Below are 20,990 nucleotides of genomic sequence, written 5' to 3'. Positions count from 1 at the left end.
CAGACTGCACATCCATGTCTAAACCACCCTATGCTCCAGCCTCAGTGTCAGCTTGCCTGGTTGAGCGACGGGCGTCAAAAGTTATCTTCGGCTGTTTAGGATCTTGCTTCCACATATCGACACCAGACTGGACTGCCTGCCCCAGCCACTGCTCCCAGGGGTGTATTCATGCACTGGAGTAATGGGCACCCAGCGAACCTCCTATTTCGCTCCCCTCAATTGCTCTCACAGCAGAGCACTAAGACGCGATTTACACTCTGGCGCAAGGGCACGAAGGAGCGCGGCGGCTCTATCACCTCTAGATCTTCGTGACACGTGGTGCCGTCATGCTGCAGCTCACCAACGCCAGTCACACCAGTACACCACTCTCTCCCTCCGAGTGGTTCCTGAGCGCTGCAAGTGTTTTCAGCCCTATGCCATTTCCTAATCACCACCAGCACCGCCACTTCTCTTCTTAGAGGGTCCCACTGGTCTGGGCACAAGGCGGAAATATGACTCTCACTACCATCATACGCCCACAGTCTCTCACGTGTCGCTGCACCATCAACTCATGTGCCTCTTCAGCCACGGGCGTCAAGGAGCTTTCAGGCTCGGCCAGGTATACCACAACTGACATACAGGCCAGACTGAACAGGATCCGCACCTCTGTATTTAAAATGGCGGTGCCGCAATCCTCTTCAAAAGTAGATCGCTAAAAGAAAATCCCACAGCTGGGCACATAGTATTGTGAATTTCAGGTCGTCCATCCAATGCTCCAGGACCCTGTGAGCCACCCACGTATGCAGGAATGACTCGACGCCCTATGCGTCCATTAGTATCAGTGCAAGTCTACGCAGCGCTCTCACCACTGTGCATCTCAGTCCAATCAGCCAGCTCTAGCAAGGATCTGCACCCCACGCTCGTACAGCAGCTCCACAGAAAGCACACCCCGGCGTTAGATGGCCTCAGGGTCTCCGCACCAGAGGAAATCTACCTCCGTGTGTGAGGTCCTCAGGGCACCGCCATTTTGTCCTTCCATCCACTGCAGCACCGCGTCTCTTGCCTCCCGGTTAACGACGTCTCAACAGTCTATCGTGCAGACTTCATGCGGGAGGAGCTCCGTATCGCGCACAGTCCCGGCCCCTCACCTCATAGTATCCCGCTGCCTCCGCTCCGTGCTGATTGACCTGCGGCCTGCAGCTATACCAGCCGCCTCGGGCTCGAGTTTGGAGACAGTCCGGCGGCAGCCGGGTCGGCGCTCGCGTCTCCGCCTCCCTCCGCTTCACCGCACATCAAACCCTTCTCCAAACTGCACCGCCGTCTCTCGCCTCAGGCCAGATTTGTGCTCTGTCTGCTCCCTCACCGGATCAGGTAGGTTGCTCCACCCTAATTAAAATTTGCCCAAAAAACTCCCTGGCGTCTAGATGGGGGCATTAGCCCCCAATCTGCCCCGCCAGGGGCGGGGCAAAAATCCCACTAGACGCCAGGGATTTTTTGGGGCCAAATTTTAATTAGGGTGTGGCTCCCCAAACAGGCATGCCCATGCCCCAACCCCCTCCCTGCCTTCCTGCCCCCCTGTGTGGGAGGCCCAAGTACCCGCGACAGCCAAGGGCCCAAAACATTTTTTGATAGGCAATGTTAATGTGCCTCACTACGTTTTGGGCCCTTGGCTGTCACAGGTACTTGGGCCTCCCACACAAGTGAGGCACCATTTTCGGGAGACCTGGGGGAACGCTGGGTGGTAGGAAATTTGTGTGAGCCCAGAGATGCCACACTTTCCCACACAAAAATGTGTGAGAAAAGTGAATTTTTCAGCCTAAAAAGTGAGATTTGCAAGGGATTCTGGGTAAGGAAACGCTGGGGGATCCATGCAAGCCATACCTCCCTGGAAGCCCCCGGATATCTAGTTTTCAGAAATGTGTGGGTTTGGTAGGTTTTCCTAGATGGCCGCCGAGCACGGGCCGAAAACCCAGGTGACCCCCCTTGGAAAAACAGGTGGTTTGGAGATAGGCAAATTTAATGTCGCCTCACTACGTTTTGGGACCTTGGCTGTCGCGGGTACTTGGGCCTCCACACAAGTGAGGCACCATTTTTATCGGAAGACCTGGGGGAATGCTGGGTGGTAAGAAATTTGTGTGAGCCCGGTGATGCCACACTTTCCCACACAAAAATGTCAACCAATCCCTAAAAGTCCGGGTGGGCTCAACCACAGGGTTGGGAGCTCTTCAGATAAATGAAGACTGTGAGGTTTAAAGATAAAAAACCTTTAGTCAAACCCCGGGTATCCCTTTATTATTGGGTCTGGCTGGGCCAATAAAAAATCTAAAAACGGGTCTTATTGGAGTTTAATTCTCCTAAGACCCTAGTGCCGACATGTTTCAGTCCAACAGAAAAACAGCTGATAGGGTTTTAGAGAAATTTCAGATGATGGCGCTCTACCTGAAGTATACGTTATACTGTGTGGGGAAATGAGTTCAATTGTGTGGTGCGTTAAGGGCGAACGGAATGACCCTAAAACCGTTCTCAGACAATCCAAAGATTACCATACACTGTAAAACAGCAAAGCTCTCGCAACCACAAGACAGTGTGACACATAAAATAAAACATCTTTTGAAAAAGAACTTGGACATAGAGATTTGCTGCTTTCTGCTGATGTTTCAGTCCAATGCGGCCATAAAGGTCCAGGACTTTCTTCAGGGCAAGAGGAGAAAACCCCCCTAAATGTGCAAGGAATTGTAGGATGGGAAGTCCCTACCTCTCTGTGAAGCGAGGGAAGAGTATCTATTCCTCGCGGTGTGTGAAGTGTTGGAATGTTTGTGTATTGCCAGGCTCCATCTGTAGTAGGAAACAGAAATGAACACAAACATATAGTTTAATAAAAAACATTTTTGCAGGTGCTTATTACCCAATAGGTGTATCGTGGACATCATGCCAATCTTTGTGCGCATGCCGTTATGGGAGGAAAATTCACCTCACTGTGCCACTCATCATGGTCATAATGTGACATACTGATTCTATTTGACAGACCTATGGAGTGGCGATATTATTCGCATTCTAACACTAACTTCGTGTTAGAATGAGTTATCAGAAGAAGTTTGTACCAATAAAAACAGTCTCAAAATTGCAGCATGTAGATCACCGTCATTGGATGTGGCAACAGAAGAATACAATGGGAGGAAGACAGACCAGAACCACACACGAGGAGCAACACCAGGGGCCAACAACAACCAGGGACCAGCAGGACGAGGGATTGATAGTGAATCTCACAGACACTACACTTACCAATGACGAGATGAGCGTTCTGGAAAAGGGCCTGGGTTTCATCCCCACCACCCACCTCGACAAATTCTGCCTGCGTTGTGAACTGGGTGATTTCTTCAGGAAGATCAGGCTAAAAACCTTTTTTCTGAATAAAGATGAGACTACCAAAGAGGGAACTTACACTGACCTGAAACTCAAATCTACCTTCTACCCTCCATCTAACCTTATGCCCCCAGAAGTCCTCGCATTTGAAGAGACAGTAATAAAAGAGGTGGAAGAACTCCAACCACAGAGGGATGTTTACAACAACGAGCAACAACAAACGGACCGCCTTGGAGAAACTGAGAAATTGATCTGAACTGATCATTAAACCGGCTGACAAGGGGGGTGCCACAGTGATTCAAGACTCCTGTGCATACAAAACAGCTTGCCTCACTCTCCTGAATAACACCAAGTTTTGTAAAAAAATCAACAAAGATCCTACAAAAAGATTAAGAAAAAACATCTGTACCATAACAACAGATGCCCTGGATAAGGGCTGGATCTCCAAGAAAGAACATGAGTTCCTCAACCAGAATAAACCACGGATTCCGCTGTTTTATACAATCCTGAAGATTCACAAAGGGAAAATACCCCCACCTGACAGACCGATTGTATCCGGAATTGGATCAATCCTTGAACCGTTGTCCAAATATACTGATTGGTTTCTACGTCCACTAGTAAAATGTATTACATCATTTGTACAAGACACCAAACACCTACTGACCCTCCTAACCAGCAGTGAGTATGATCCAAATGATAATATCTTGGACTACCTTGATGTTGAGGCATTGCGGTCATAGAGGAATTACTCAACAATGAAGACTGGGAGTGGACGGCACCTGTTGAATGGAAAATCACCCTCATACGGCTAGCACGTACTGAGAACTTTTTTAAGTTTGAAAACCAACTGGACCTTCAGACCCACTGAACATTTATGGGCAGCACATTTGCTCCTAGCATCGCCTGCCTGTACATGAGTCATTTTGAGGACGTACACATATGGGCGACTAACCCATATACCAGGAACATCTGTAAGTGGTACCGATACATGGATGATATCCTTATGGTTTGGAAGGGAGATGAGGAGAGCCTCCTGGGCTTCAGCAACAGGATCAATTAGCTCAATCCACATTTACGCTTCACAATGAATAAAGATAGAGAAAAAGTTTCCTTCCTGGACATCAATGTTGTTGCTGGCAATGGTACATTGAGCAGCTCCTAATATACAAAACCTACCGACAGGAACAGCCTGTTAATATTTGATAGTGCACACCCACGGTCACTCAGAGAAAACTTACTGGTGGGACAGTTTCTGCGCATCCGGAGAAATTGTTCTGAACTCCAGGATTACAAAAAGGAAGCACGGATCCTTACGCATAACTGAAACAGAAGAAATACCTCAGCAAAATCATTGAAAGCGCTAAAAAGAGAGCATGCAAAACCCCTAGGGAGGCCCTTCTAGAAACCCATGAAAAGACTCAGCCACAACAAATGATTTGGATGTATGACATTACAACGCATGCTTTTATATCGCATGCCTTTACAACGCAAGTATTACAACGCAGTCCATTACAACGCGTAGTGCTTTGGGTTGCTGGATAGTGAATAGTTTAATTTACTATTCCAACTCCAGTCCCCGTGGACACTAGGGAAGGTTATTGGATAGTAAATTAACCTATTCCCTATCCTATAGTGCCCCCCAGAGCAATGTGTTGTAATAGTTTTCGTTGTAATGGTTGCGTTGTAAAGGCTCTGCGATGTAAAAGTTGCGTTGTAAAGGTTGTTTACCGATTTGCGTCACTACCTTTAATTCATCATCAAATCAGGTGAAGAAGATAATCAACAAAATATGGACAATACTAACATCAAATAAACTGACCTATGAGAATCCAATGTTCTCATTTAAAAAAAACAGAAGTCTAAAAGACTCCCTTGTCCACACAGATTCATACCAGCCTAGAGTCGAAAATCAACTCACATTGTTGAATGCCCCACATGTCACCGGCCATTTTCCATGTGGGTAATGCGTGGTGTGCGAATTCACTGAACACACGAAATACCTCGACCTGGGCTTACACACTCCATGGTAACAAACATACCATACTAATTGCAACTAGGGCTCCCGGTTTTATGGTATTTTTTTTTTCACATTTCCGTCTGTATTTATCCATATTTATTTTTTGGTAATTTTTTCTGTATTTATCCACATTTATTTTTGACGCAAGAAAAAAAACGCTAAAGCTAGTATTTTTCCAAATTTATTTAAGTTGGCATGCACACTTGCACTAGGTTGTTATAGTTGTTTTTTACTTGGAGCCTATGCTAAGTGCACTTTACATATTGGGAGCAAATTTCTTCCCTGTCCTCTAAGAAAAGCTGCGTAGAGTTAGTGATTTTGAGTAGGTCTCATTTGCGCATTTAACTATCTTTCCAGGAACAGATCTGCTTCACAACGTTTTCTAGGGGCATCGCTCTTTACTGCAGCCGTCTCTCTTAAGGCACATCCCACTACTTTTGGGTATCTATCTAGGGTATGTCACAGCCTACAGATATGTTTCTCTCCCTAAGGATGCATCTCCAAGCTCAAAGCTTTCTTGGAGAGCACCAACCCCCGCAGATCTCTCTCCCAGGTCACGCCTTGCCTCCTGCGTCTTTCGTTTCTAGCACACATGCAGCTCGCACCATTCAGATCTCGCTCCCAGGTTGTCTTACCCCTGGAGCTCTCATGCAAAGCACATCAACCTTGCAGAATTGTATCTCCTGGATGCGTCCACATCTCTTCTGGGCCTCTCTCTGTCTCCATGGCACCGCGCTTCCTCTGCAGCTGTTTCACTTTTGGAACAACACTCCACTGGCGTAACGAAAATTGAGGGGGCCTCCCTGCACGGGATGCAGAGGGGCCCCCTCCAGGCTCAATCAGGAGGTCTCTGGGCAGAGTGCAGTGCCGAGGGGGCCCTCTGGAGCTTAGGGCCCCCCGCACTGCGGGGGCTGCAGGGGCCTGTGTTACGCCCCTGCAACACTCCCTGAAGCTTTCTCTCCCATTGCACTTCACCCACTGCATCTCTTTCTCCCAAAACTCATCATTGCTTGCAACAAACCCAGCCTCCGGGGACATTCTAGCCAGCAGATTTCTGTACCAAGTCACCACATACTTGCAGTTCTCGAACTCTGCCCACATACCAGCAAGCATGTCTCTCACTCCTCCACTAAGCACAACACCGCCTGCAGCTTTCTCCCATACCAGTCTCTCCATCCTCCCACAAGGAGCAAATTACTGTCTCTGAACGACCCCCCCATCCTATCACTGCTGTTAGCGCTCGCTCTCGTGTCATATTGACTTTGCACAACTCTCTCCAACTATTTAGCAAAACAGTGCATATTTCCCAAGACATATTTTGCCAATTGCTCCCAGTGCACATCACAGTTCCTAAAAATCACTTTCCTACGGCATATGTAAACCCCTGTGGATTTTTCTCCCTTGTCACATCACCCCTTGCAGCTCTAGCTCCCAATCTGTGCCTCAAACGGCGATTACCTAACTTTGCTCTTCCCTGCCTGTAGTTCCTATGTGCCACAACACTTTGCTTATGTCCCCAGGTCGTTTAGATCACATTGACTACACCCACGGCCACCTCTTTTAAAAAACGTCCAGCCTTTCACTAAGCAACCCACCCTTCTCACAGGCCCACTCCGATTTGTGGCAAAATTCTTCCAATTCAAGTTGTGCAATATATCCCCCACACGTGAGACCTTACAAACAAAAGGTTGCTGGAGCTGCAGCCAATGTCCTGGGGTGTTTTCACACCTCTTAATGGACATCGCTGCGTGCACTGCTCCATCAATTATGTTGCGTGAACTGCCGCTGTGAGGGGGTGCTGGAATGTCTCTGCATACACGGCAGCCACCCCTCCCCTTCCTGTCTCTGGAGCAGTTTCAGGGCAGCAGTTTCCCATTTCTTTTGGACGCCCCTGTGCACCTCTGAGGCTCTGACTCAGATTTTACAGAGGAGCACAGAGGCAGGAGGAGCATTAGCTTTGTTAGTATTTTCCCGTTTTTATATATAAATACAGACAAAAACCAAAAAGCTTTCTGTCTGTATTTATATGTAAAAATCCGTTTAAATGGAAAACCGGGAGCCTTAATTGTAACATAGAGGCAGTAATCTATCTCATCAAATGTCAATGTCATCTGCTCTATGTGGGTATGACATCCTGGAAAGTCAAGATCCGTATTAGTGAACATAGAAGCACTATCAGGAGTGCAGTCACTGCAACGAGACCTACAGCCCACTATGTAGAGAAACAACACAATTATACTGACATCCGGTGGACAGTCATCGAGAAGGTTAAAGGAACAGGTAATCTTCAAAAAAGACTTCTAGACAAAGAACAACGTTGGATATACCATCTGAAAACTCATGAAACAGGATTAAACGATAGTATCGCGTGGAGCCAGCTCAATAAATGAACAGAGCCAACAGTATGTATGAACAATGTTCACATACAGACCATTAACTATTCTCAGTTCTCCCTTTTGAACAGCCCTACCAGCTATATGCATTTTCCCATATATAGACACACATATATATACAATGAAAGATATTAAGAGCATATAGACAATTTTCCTCCCTTAACAATCAGTGCACTGCTATGTGCAGTCTGCCACGGACCTTTCCACCACTAAGAAGGGAGATATACTATCGAATTACACTTGTGGGATATGTTATCAGAATACACTTGTGAAGTGCTGCCTGTACTATTTCCAAATCCTGATATTGACACTTATCAGGCATGATTACTTAAAATCATCTTATATACTAAGAATGTTTCCTTAACCTGCCGCCCCCTACTGTTACACTCTAATACCATAACAGCACCTCGACTTTAGAGGCAAAATTTGTGCTCACATTTTGATATATCGTAACCTACAGTCTTCCTGTCCCATTCCTGAGACCTTCCCTCCCTCCCTGAGTTTTGTGTTTGGTGATTGTTTCCTTTCTGGGTTTTCTTTGGTAATCTCACTATGTTCTGTGATGCACTTCCCCCTTTTATCCTCACCTGATGGTGGCGCCATGTTGTGGGAAGTGAGAAAAACTCTCCTGGCATTATCAGTACAACTCTTCAGTTCATAACACCATGAGACTGAAATACTTCTGGATTCCACATATGCAAAAATATGGAGGAAAACCATCAAATGAAGAGCAGTCATCTGATCTCAAGAACAATGCCATGCCATCCTAAGCAAGGGGCTGACACTATATGTAACTGTTATGTTTCAAGAAACAATAAATAGGTCAGCAAAAAGACAGCTAAATCTTGTCTATAACTGAGACCTAATGGGGTAATTTAGTAACCAATTTGAAATGTATTTTGTTTTTTAAGGCAGTTGTGACATTGAAGGGCATTGTTGTATCTGCTGTGCCTCAGCTTGAAAATGTACTGGCATAATTCAGGATGGTGCTACATTAACTGAGGTCGGATAGGTTATTCTCATTGTCTATTATTTAATACATTTCAATGTACACTATGGCTTCCTATGCCTGTTACCTGGCATGCACACTCGAGAAATCTGAGGCACTCTTTTCACCAGAACATTGATAATGTATTCCCCAGTATATGGAAAAATATGTAATTACCCCTTACCATTCTCTTTGTTTGTATCAGGAGAACTCTTAATGCATATTCTAGTGTGAATACACAGTATAACACAGTGTATTGGACTAACAGTTCCATACAAGAGTCGTACTGTTTAAACATCTCAATTTACATTTAAAACTGCAAAAAGAAATATGTAGTGAAATGAGTCCTTGCAAGGATATTTCTTCCAGTAAAAAAACATAACATTTGTATTATTTGACTGCTTCCTATTTTTATTTCAGTTATTTGCAAATTTCTCCAAGAAAATTTCAAGCAAAGAAGGAAGAAGTTGTAAGTAGTTAGGTATTAAAATCACCAATCATCCATTTTTTATTTTTTATTGTTTTTATGGATTCTGATATTTATTTAGAACTTTTTATAGTATCTCATCGGGAATGTTTTTAAATTGTTGTATTTAAGTGTTGAGCCAGTGGTGAAATGCAAGCCTGCAATACCATATTTATACAACCAATCCTGCAGCATAATTACACTTTGCATTTGAAATTTGCACTGTAGAACGAATCAATTCATAGTGCATCATTATATTCATCATTAGTTATGGCGCATAGTGCAAGCAATGAAACGAAGCCCCAAGCCTGTAAAAATGGGGTGCAGCGCGCCCATCCCACACCTTGGTCTCAGAGTCTCTGCACCTGCTACATTAATGTAAATTACTGGTCTCCAAATTCCTAATTCGACTCGTCTTTCCTTCTTGCCTCCCTATCACCAGATCGCTATTCTCTCACCTACTTCCGCGTAATGCTCTCCACTCTATCTTCTTCCTCAGTCACTCTCTTCTGTCTCTGCCACCCTTATCTCCTTTCTTTCCTTATTTCTGGTTTCTTTCTCTTGCCTTTCCCTCATAACTATTGCCTTTCTCTTTCAATCTTATTTCCTTCTTCCATTCTTTCACCTTTTCCTGTCCTCTCCATTCTTTCACCCTCTCCTTTTCTTTTATTCCTTTCATCTGTCTTCTTTACTTTTCCTTTCCCTTCTCTTCTACTCCCTCTGTACTCCTACTCCTGAAAAGTAAACACAGCCAAACCCATGGCATGCACTGTGTCTGAAAAAACAAACTAATAACAGGCAGCCTCTGAAATAACAACAGCGAGTGCAGGGCAGTCTGGGCCCCCTTCCACCTCTGGGCCCAGGCGCATTGAACCAGCTCCACAAATGGTAGCTGCAGGGTTGGATTGAGATTACAAAATCGTCCGGGGCACGCAAAAAAAAAGTGGCCCACATTTGCATATTGCCTTTCCGTAAACCACTGCTTTGGCGTAGTTTTATAAAAAGAAGGGGTGGGTGGGGAATCTCAGACAGAGGCATGTTTTCTTAACTTCACTTAGATAATAAAACAAGCATTTACAATGCAACGGTTTCGCCTTTTAAAAAGTTAGAGCTATTGACATTGTTTATGACAAATTTTTATCTCAACTGGTAAGCTCATTCTGCACATTAAGCGACTGCTGCTGAAATCTCTTGTGCCCTTATGGCAGGGCCAACTCAGCCCTTCATATTGCCAAATTCATTAAATTGAGTAAAGACTTTGCTACATTTGTACAAAGGCAATTACAATGATTGACAGACTCCATTATGGACTGGATAAATACAGTCACTTTAAAATAATAAATAAAAACATATGACAGCAGTGACATAAGGAAAAAAAACTAACAGATCAGCATCTAAACATCACATTTCATTTTTGTCAGCAACAATTAGAAAGCCTACAATTTTACATCCTAACCCCAAGCCTGTTGTCCCTCTTGGAGATATAATCTAGATGTGCCATACATGGCAATAAAGTGGCATTTAAGCTAGACCGGAAGACTAGATGTAATGCATTTCCCTTGGTGTTATCCGACTGGCAACTTGTCTCAATCAAGATAAACTTCAGTTTTCATCCCATCCCATCTTATATTTTATTTGCTTTAGAATGCCTCTAAAACGTCGTTTTTAGTGCTGGGCTGAGTTATGATCAACTGGCCCACATTGACCCAAGCGAGTTTGATAATAGGATAAGTGACACAATCATCTCATTAATTTAAGGACCTATCAGCCAGTGGAAGATTGGCACTGTCCACTTTTGCACCCACCGACAAGTCCAAAAATGTTTGCCCATGGTAGATATATAGGTCTTTTTTTTTTTAACACCTGTTCATTAGTGCACATCGCTCTTGTACTAACCCTGTGCACTGCATCAACTATACAATATGTAGCCTGGCACCCGTTATTTACAGCACAGATGCACACACACCCAGGCACGCACCCCCACACAGATGCGCACACATACACAGGCGCGCACACACACACACAGATGCGCACATACAGAGGCACACACACTCACAGATGCACACATCCAGGCACGCACCCCCACACAGATGCTCACACATACACAGGCGCACACACACACAGATGCGCACAGGCACACACACTCACAGATGCACACACATCCAGGCACGCACACACACACAGATGCGCACATACGCCCAGGAACGCACACACACAGATGTGCACACATACACAGGCGCACACATACACAGATGCGCACACACCCAAGCAGGCCAGGCAGGCACACACACAGATGCACACACACACTATACACAGATTCGCACATATGGACAAGAATGGAAAGTTAAAGAAAACAATGGGAAATAGGAAAACCTGCTCGTAGGCGCACGCACGCTTGTAAGTGAAGGTCATTTATGAGCTCAGCTGACGTACTACGTTGCACCTCGAAGGAGTGACTAACACAATTGGAATATTCCGAGTCATAATTAACCTATAAAGGTTCACTTCGTAGGACGTGGCAGCAATTGCAAATATTATCGATAACAGCAGTTTAATCAGCCTCTCATCTCATTGAAAATATATGAAATTGTTCACCCTTTTGTAGAGTTCAGAGTCTCTGAAGTTCCCAGGTCGTGAGTGCACTGCTGCTTCATGAATCGATGCACTCTGCAGCAGCTGAGGACAACCACTCCTGCGGCTGCCGCGGTCCGAGGCTCTTTCTCAGCCTCGCCTCAAGTGTGGGGTCAGGTCAATCCGGTCGTGGAGCCTGGATAAATGTAATCAACAAATACTGCCACTGTGCGAGGGCCTCTCAATTTTGCTAGCACTTTCACAAGCGAAGACTGCCGCCGGTAGTAATGATAATCCCGCTTGCGGGATCATAAATGCTTCAGCGCCATGATTGCCCACTAGTGTAAACTCCAAAACATGTCACCTGTTCGCGCCGCAGACATTCGAAGTCTGCGGCGTCATTGGGCAGCCGGGCACAAGGCGCTGAATCGACGAGGTTTCTGTACTGCCGGGTCCGGTAAAAGTCTTAGTCAGTGGCGTCTGAAACCACTATGCTAGGGGGCGCCGGATTTTTTTTGCAAGCACTTTCACATTCATACACGTGCGTACTACTGGCTGCTCAGCACCAGCCGCCACACATGTGCCCGCCGCCCCCAAAAGAGGACCGTTCGGGCATCACACCCGCCGTTGTTTGCACCCCCATGGGGCAGACACACACTGCACACACTGTGCATTCACGCTACCCCTTTGCACCCGGCACTTAATGCACTGCACTTACAAGAACGCATGTGCACCTTTAACACTGTATCTGCCCCCAGCAAGGCGTGCTTTGCCACTGCCCCATTACAGGCACTAGCCCCCCAATCCTAAAGGCTCGACAAGTGCACAGAGAGCACTCGCCTTCTCTGGTGCCCCTTAGCGCTGTATGCCCGGTAAGCACTTTGCAGCACTTCGCGCTCTATGGCACTTTGCTCCAACGACACTGCCAGTACTGCACCCCCACCCCCACCTCCACCAGACCCTGGACGCACTCACCTGGGGTGTCAGCCAGCAGGCAGTGCAGCGGCAGCACGCCCAGCACCAGCAGCAGGAGGAGGGAGCCCCGGCCGGCTTCCTGGCTCCCCGGCGGCCGCAGCATGTTCCTCAAGCGCCGGCTCCTTCCTCCTCTCCCAGGCTCCTCCAGTGCTAACTTTTAGCCGGTCCTCCGCTCCTGCTCCCGTAAGCCCTCCACCCTCGCCCGCTGCTCCCTACTTCCAAGTGAGGCGGCCGGAGTGGCAGCACTGCAGGCCAGTCCCGCCTTGCTTCACCCGGGTGCTGCGGGAGTTCCTCTCTGGGCTCCCAGTCTGCTGTCACCCGGGAGCAGCGCAGACTTCCAGCGCTCCCCGTGGCTCCTCCTCTCGCGCTGTGGGCGGGAAACAGAAACACGGGGGCCGACCCTGCAGCGGCACTGAGCAGATGCTGTGAGCCCGGGAGGGAGAACCAAGGAGCCCGCGCACACCTCACCACAGCCAGACAGTGCCCTACCCACGCGCTCATCCGCCACTCACTAGAAGTGAGTATTACGCATTTGAGAGGGAGGCCCTCCCACCCATGGTGTGTTCGCGTAGTCCCAAAATGACACTCGTTTCAGACAGTACCGTGCCAACCAAGCACGCCTCTGTGTACCGGTGCCGCCACATCAAAAGTAGCCACGTCTCTGATTTCAAAAAAATGTGAAAATCCTACTGTTTGTTTGAAAACGAATGCATTTATACTAGTGTTTTATCACCAGTCTCATGATGTTTGTGATTTGCACCATCAGCTGCCAGTCATTTAGCGGAAAGGCAGCAACTAAGAAAACAAGTCAGGTCCCGGGCCGCGCTGTGATTGGCTGACGTCACGGGGGTGTCCCGGCCTGCAGCCAATCACAGCGCGGCCCGGGAATGACGTCACGGGGGTGTCCCGGGCCGGCAGCCAATCGCAGCGCGGCCCGGGACAAAGGGGCAGGGCTTAAAAAAAGCACCAGAAACGCCCCCGAATCGCGTTTTCGAGAGAAAACGCGATTGACAGCCTCTGCCTCCCAATGGCTAGCCTCCATTTATGGAGCTAGCCAATGATAGGCAGAGGCGGGTCATCACCCCAGATAGAAATCAAGAGGTTTTGCTAGCGCATGCGTACTTCGTACGCATGGCTAAGGCAAAACCTAAAAAGCACGGATTAGTTCACATTGGTAAACACACCTTAACACAAGTGAGGCCACTTTTGCTCAGGCCACCCCTCCCCCCAATATGCATACATTAATGGGCCGGCCCAGAGAGAGAAAAGGGAGTGACACCTCTGCCCGTTGATAAAAGGGAGGTAATGGACGCCCATCTTCCCCAGAAGATGGGCGCTGGTGGCATCGGAACAACACAGACACTCCCCAAATCGGCCCCCAGGCTGCCCAAAAAAGCAGCCCCCAGCTGGAACTCTGATACCGGCCCCTTGGCCATTGCCCAAGTGCACGCGTTACCCGCACTTTTTCCCCTGTTCCCTAGCGCTCACCTGAACCTTTGGCAGAGAGGTCTGCTTATGACTTCTTAGGTCGGCAGTCCAAAGGTACTTTATGTGCAATAAATTATTTGGAACATCCTCTTGAAGTGCTGGTTTCACCATAAGACATTGCCTGCATTTTACATCCATGGGTTTTTGTGTTTCCATTCTCATTGCCGTGTGAAGTGCCTCAAGGGTCCTTCCTTAGCCCAACTCTTTTTAACGTATGTGTTTCCTTCCTGGCGACTCTGATTAGTTCATTTGGATTCAGCCTGACATCGTATGCAGACAACACTAAAATTGTGGTGGCTCTGCGGCAGCAACAGGAATTGATATCAGGTTCCATGATTGCATGGTGGCAATCTGGAGCTGGATGTCACAAAACTGAATTCAGGAATGACCGAGGTCATCCTATTTGGAAACTATCCCAATTTCTGGACCCCAGGGTGGTGGCCAGAAGATATGGGGACTCTTCCAACCCCCGTGAGGAAGGTGAAAAACCTAGGAGTCATCATTGACGAGAAACTGCATTTTTTTTTTAAACACATTTTATTGCCAATTTGCACATAAGTCGCAGGGCTCTGTACCCCAGAAGCCACTGCAGTAGCAATGTTATAAGCACAGAAGAGCAATTGACATTTTTCTGAGCAACCAAACAACCAAAATATTTGACCTAAGCTGGCCAGTAGGATTTAAGCCCCACCTGCCCCAACTTCCCCCTCCCCCTTCAACCTTCCCCCCTCGCCTCCCCCCGAGTCCACTGAGTCCAGTTCATATGCGAGTACGGGACAGCTGAAAAGGAAAAGCATTAATGCAAACATAAAAACAGCTGCTGGGGCCGGCGCCCTAGCACACACACACCTCCAAATCCCCCCCCACCAACTTGTGCCAGACCTGACCGACCAGCCCCTGTCCTCAATCCCCTGGGAGATCGTCTGCAGCAATCGGAGGATCTAGCCACAACCCCCTGTAGTCCGCCCACTGCTTCCATATTTTGTAGTGCTTATGTGGACAACCCCGGGCCACAAAAATGGGCCGTTCCAACCCCATACAGAAGTCAAAGCCGTTTTTCCACCGCTTTATCCCGTTTCGCCAGGGTGAGGCCCAGCAGCAGAAGATGACGTTTGTAGGTATTGCCCCCAATCCCCTCCTTCACATTCAATAAGGTGAACCGTGGTGTGCGTTGGAGTGTCCACCCCAAGACCTCCGATAAGCATGAAAATACCCCCCTCCAAAATCGATCATACGTGGTACAATGTCACACGGTGTGCAAGAATGTGCCCTCCTCCCGGCCGCACCGGAGGCACTACGGGGAGGCAACCAGACCCGCCTGCCACAGCCGAACCCAGGTAAAGTAAACTCGGTGGAGGTATTTAAATTGGATGAGGCGGAGGCGCATAGCTATAGCCACCCACCCGTGGAGCAGCCAGGGCCTCCCTCCAGTCCTCCTCCTCCAGTGCACCCACTTCCTCTTCCCACACCCCCGCAACTTGGGCGCCTCAACGCAACCGCCCAAAGCAGCACAAACTAGTACATCTAATGCACTACATGGGGATCGGTGGACATTTGGTACGGTGGCTGTATACCGGAATCAGGGCCCAGGCCGCAATATCCCTCGACACCCTAAGAGAGCTCTGGTCCCGAGACACTGGGGAGGAACTCACGGACACGACCTGGCGGGTGGCTCTAGAACACCCAAGGAGGGTCTCCAGAAATGCGAAATTTAAATACATTCAGGCCATGATCCTCCATAGGGCATACCTCACCCGAAGAGAATACACAAGATGTTCCCCAATGCCTCCCACCAATGCCCACGATGTGGAACGGACGAGGCGGACTTCCTAAATATGCTTTGGTCATGCCCGAGATTGCGAGGGTATTGGAGTGAGGTGTGCCAGACGCTACGAGAGGTAACTCAGATTCAGGTAAAGGACAGTGCATTGTATTACCTGGTTGGAGCCAGGCCTCGCCCTAAGACGTTGAAGCCCAAACTGAGATTTGTAGACTTGGCCCTACTCCTAGCGATCAGGAAAATCACAATGCAATGGAAATCCCCGAGAGCGCCTAGGGTGGAGACATGGCGAACAGAAGTAGTGAAATTGGGTAGAGCAGAGAGTGCCACCCTTAGAGGAAGGGGGGAGGCGGAAAATCCTGATGGCACTGGATTGGGAGGGAGACTATGCTCCTAGCATTGGAAGATATTGACCAGCCCCAGTCCCAGGACACTTGAGCGTACTGAGGCCTGGAGGAACTATGTCAGCACGAGAAAGGCACTGAGATGTGTGGGGGTTGGTTGGAGAACGTTTCATTGCAAATCCTGGTAGAGAAAGAACAGCGCTGGGAAGCGCAGACCGAGTAGATAGGAGGACTTAAGCACCCAAGTTGGATGGGTGGGGGTGGGTTAGTTGGGGAGGGTATGGGGTGGGCGGGGACAATCTATGAAGTTTACTGAGACTACTGTTATTGGAAGCGACACTGAGTCTTAAATACAAACGGTTACAGCTCTGAACTTTAATTGTAGGTTTGGAGAAAAATTAAAACCGTGATGTATGACATGCTTATGGTAAATATATGTTGTGCTGGAAATATACATTCACGAATAAAGTTTTTTTTTTTTTAAATAGTGTCACAGCGAAGGGAAGGAGTGTTACGTTGAAAAGACAGTAAATCCAGAAGTGCAGAGCTGAGCATCATTGAGACGGGGGCTAGTGAGTAACTGCAACCACTCAAAATGTCATGTCACACCTAGCAAGGATGCCTAGGCTCAGTCACAGTAGAGTTGGAAACACTGAGAGCCCCACTCTCTTTAAAATAAGGGACTCTTTGCTCCCTTCACTCAGTCTGGAGTCTGACAGGAGGCCCTCCGCCTACCCCTTCTCCTGCCCTGCTCTCCAAACCCCATGGCAGCAAGTACTGAATACTGTATTCAGAGGGCAGTGTGAGTGCAGCAGTGGTAGCAGGCACAGCCTGCGAGCTGTCTCTCATTGGCTAAAGTGCATAAAATAAAGCATATGATACACGAAACTGAGGAAGCAGGGTTAGAGAGTCTGGGGCAGGGTCAAAGTAGTGGCTAGAAACCCCCCAAATATTTTCAAACTTTTTGTGGTCTTTCACCTTCAGGTAACTACATGTATAATAATGGACAGCTTTAGTTGAAATTAAAGTTATGTTAATCAGTGGGATTTTGTTTATTTTATTTATTTTACAGAGTTATATATAGCGTGAACTTGACCCGAAACGGGTATCAGAGAGCTTTACATAGCACCAGTTGCATTACATGAGGACACATTAATTTTGGTTAGGCACGGGGAGATTAAGTGATTTGCCCAGAACCACAGAATGTTCAGCGTCATTGCCGAGACTCAAACCCAGTTCCCCAGATTCGAGGTCGACCGCCCCAGCCGTTAGGCTAACTCCCCTATCCAAATATTATAAAACCTCTATTAGTTCATTCACTGACCAACCCATTAACATTTAGCAGAGCAGAGAAGGCAGGAATCTCTGACAGACCGTCCTAGTGTGGTAAATAAAATAATTACCCTGGCATAATTTCTAGGCATTAACAATTAGCATGTATCAAATGAGAGGCAGAGAGTCCGTGGTGTCCAAGTTAAAAGGGCTTTATTCCAATAACTCGAGTTAAGGGAGAATCTGTTCCATCACCACTGAGGTTCAGGAAGGGTCTTCTAACATTTAATAACAATGAATAACATATATACATTTTGTCTTGTACATAGGGCGTAGGAAGGAACGCAGAGCAGAGAAAGAAACAGATAAGAGCATGTGGGCGTACATGTGGGTGTACACTTTATGAGTCATAGGTAGGTGATAGGTAGGTGTCATAGGTGGGTGGTACACAGAGGATGAGTTTGCATGACCAACTGGAACTTTGCCCTACTTGTGTGCAACTTGGTCATGACGTGCAATTGACGTGTAACTGGGAGGAGAGCTGACTTTAAGTCTAGTAGAGAAGCCTTTAGTGTCAAGGCGACCAGCACGTCTTGTACTATCTGATATCTTAGAGATATCTAGAGTCGGGGATGTATTATCTGAAGTAAAGGTTGCTCGTCACTAGGAATCAGAAAAAGCATATATTTCTTCGTTCATTGCCTGGGGCTGTGAGCTTTCTATGGATGCAAGCACTGTGATTTCATTTAACCAGAGACAGAAAAGCTGGGCCCTATCTCAGCAGACGGGTTCTGTTTACCTTTTTCACCGGGCATGCAGATAACTATTAAACAAAATATACTGTCTTGGCAGCCCTTGCTGGATTTCTTTCGGCTGAGCTAGAAGCATGCGAGGTCAGAGATACGTAATTGCAGCTTTCAGTGTGTCAGGAGTCATGAAAAACCCTTATTCAGAAAGTGGTTCATTACGATATTTTATTTAAAAGTGCACAATGCAAATACATGGGCCTTCATGTTAGCTTAATGTTTGGGAAACTTGATGACAGGCACCTTAATACAGGACGTGATTGCAGAGGCCTTGTGATTCAGGCCACTGAGAGAAATATGCATGGGTGACATGCACACATATGTAACATAGGGTACACGTAGGGGGCATCTTGGTCAGGCAAAATTTCATTTTCCTCACTAGGCACTGGCCTCCACATGTGCAGACTGCACATGCATCCCTATGCAACAGTGACTGTGCAGGTTTTGCTGCAGAGTTCTGATGCTAGCCACAAGCATTCATTTTGCAGGACACTGAACTCCACCAGAGACAAACTGTCAAAAGAGCCGGGCCAGACATTGATTACTTGGAGTAGAGGTGGAGGCTGTGAGTTGCATGTACACAGTGTCTCTGCTGAAGGAGTTTCTGGTCACCGCAGGTAAAAGGGGCAATGAAACAGCTCTTTATCTGCAGGGACCTGTCCTGGAGGCTTTGATGCCACATAGTAGTGACACTGAACCAGTGACAATGTTGGGTTATGACCCTGAGATCCCCTGAAAATCATTTCTGTAGTCAGAATAAAAAATAATGTGGATGGGGCAGTGCAAGCATCGAGAGGGATTTTGGGCTGGGCATGAGGTTATGTTATGTTATGTTATGTTAATATGAATTTGTAAAGCGCACTGACACCATAAGTTTCCTGGCGCTAGGTATGTATGAAGAAGGCGCGGCAAAGCAGGTTAACAGGGCTGAGAAAATAACCAGGTCTTTAGGCCCTTTCTAAATCTCAGTAAATTGTTACTGGTCTTAATCGCCAAGGAGAGGGATTTCCAAAGCCTGGGTGCCAAGTATGTGTACCTGCGACCGCCTAATTTCTTCTGTTTGATGGTGGGGGTGACGAGTAAGTGGAGGTAGGCTGAGCGGAGATTGCGGGTCGGGCAGTGCTTTACAATGAGTCCCTTCATGAATTCAGGGCTATTGCAATGGAGTGTTTTAAAAATTAGGCAGCCTGTCTTGAAAGCAGCTCTTTTTTCAATGGGTAACCAATGTAGTTTACGCAACAGGGGCCTGGCCGATTTCCATCTGGGGGTTTTGTATATTAGTCTTGTCGCCTGGTTTTGAACGATTTGGAGGCGGTGAAGCAAGGACTGAGGTAAACCGAGGTAAAGGGAGTTGGAGAAGTCAAGTTGAGATAGCACCAGGGAGATCACCACTTGCACAAGGGCCGCATGCGATAACAGGTGAGAAATCTTTCTAATTTTACGCAGCTGAAACATGCTAGAGGAGATCACTGCCCCTACATGTCCTTTAAGGGAGAGGTCGGAGTCGAAAACCACCCCTAGGCTCTTCACCGAGCCTGAAGGTGTGGGAGGGGGGCCTAGTACAGATGGCCAGAAGTGTGGACCCCAGTATGCCACACTGTTTCCTGGCAAAATGAGTTCAGTTTTCCCAGCATTAAGTTTAAGCTGATTATGATTCATCCACTGCTGAATGTGGAGCATCACTGCTTGGAATTCTGTCACGGCGTTAGGGGAATCCAGAGGGAAGATGATCTGAAGATCATCCGCGTAGTTGAAAACCGTGATCTTCCAATTTTTTAGTGAGTGGATCAACGGCCGGAGATACAAATTAAATAGTAATGGTGAGAGAGAGGATCCCTCGGGTACTCCGCATACTGTAGGTGTCTTGGTGGCCCTGTAGGGACCCAGTCGGACCGTTTGTGATCTACCTGAAAGGAATTACTTAATCCACTCGAAGGCAGGGCCCTGGATGCCAGCTTGTCCGACACTTTGAAGCAAGATGTTGTGGTCCACCGTGTCGAACGCGGCTGAAAGATCCAAGAGCACCAAAGCCTGTGGAGCCCCCTTGTCGGCGTTTCCCCTCAGAGTATCTAATACTGCTAAGATGACGGTCTCTGTAGAATGTGCAGGTCTAAAGCCTGCTTTGTTGGGTTCGAGGAAACTGGAGCTTTCGATGAACTAGTTACATGGGCCTCCAGAATCTTTGCCAAATAAGGCAAAAGGGAGATGGGGCGGTAGTTAGAAAGGTTAGTGGGGTCCGCCCCAGGTTTCTTCAGTAGAGGAACCAGTATAGCCTCCTTTAAGGTACTAGGAACAAAGCCCTGGCCAAGGGGTTCGTTCAGAAAAGGGAGGATGCTGTGATGTAGGGTTGAGAAGATGTCCCTGAGGACGGGGGGAGGACAGCAGTCGTTTGGAGAGCCCGATTTTATGTGGGTTAAGAGCTCTGAGAGGATGCTCGGGCTGATGGCGGGGAAGTGTGTAAATGAGAGTGGATTGAAAAGGGTAGGGTCCGATGAGCTGGCGGAAGTGGGAAGGGGGATGCTATTCTTGATATTCACGATTTTTTCGA

At 47.5% G+C, this 20,990-nt stretch overlaps 1 protein-coding gene across 10 annotated transcripts in view; it reads left to right on the top strand.

Moving 5' to 3' along the window:
* The window catches only part of DCDC2C (doublecortin domain containing 2C), a 5,988,712-nt gene that overhangs the window by 20,180 nt on the left and 5,947,542 nt on the right, over positions 1-20,990 (top strand). For 8 of the 10 annotated variants that reach the window (XM_078647857.1, XM_078647853.1, XM_078647855.1 and 5 more), the window contains exon 2: positions 9,161-9,209. In XM_078647857.1, the coding sequence (XP_078503983.1) occupies positions 9,161-9,209 (49 nt within the window). Of the gene's footprint in view, positions 1-9,160; positions 9,222-16,849; positions 16,937-20,990 lie in introns of those variants that run through there. The other 2 variants (XM_078647858.1, XM_078647859.1) reach the window with 2 other exon arrangements.

Source organism: Lissotriton helveticus, chromosome 6 (genome assembly GCF_964261635.1).
Source record: "Lissotriton helveticus chromosome 6, aLisHel1.1, whole genome shotgun sequence".
NCBI lineage: Eukaryota > Metazoa > Chordata > Amphibia > Caudata > Salamandridae > Lissotriton > Lissotriton helveticus.
Note: the sequence above shows the minus strand (reverse complement) of the source record. Positions and strands in the feature narration are given on the sequence as shown.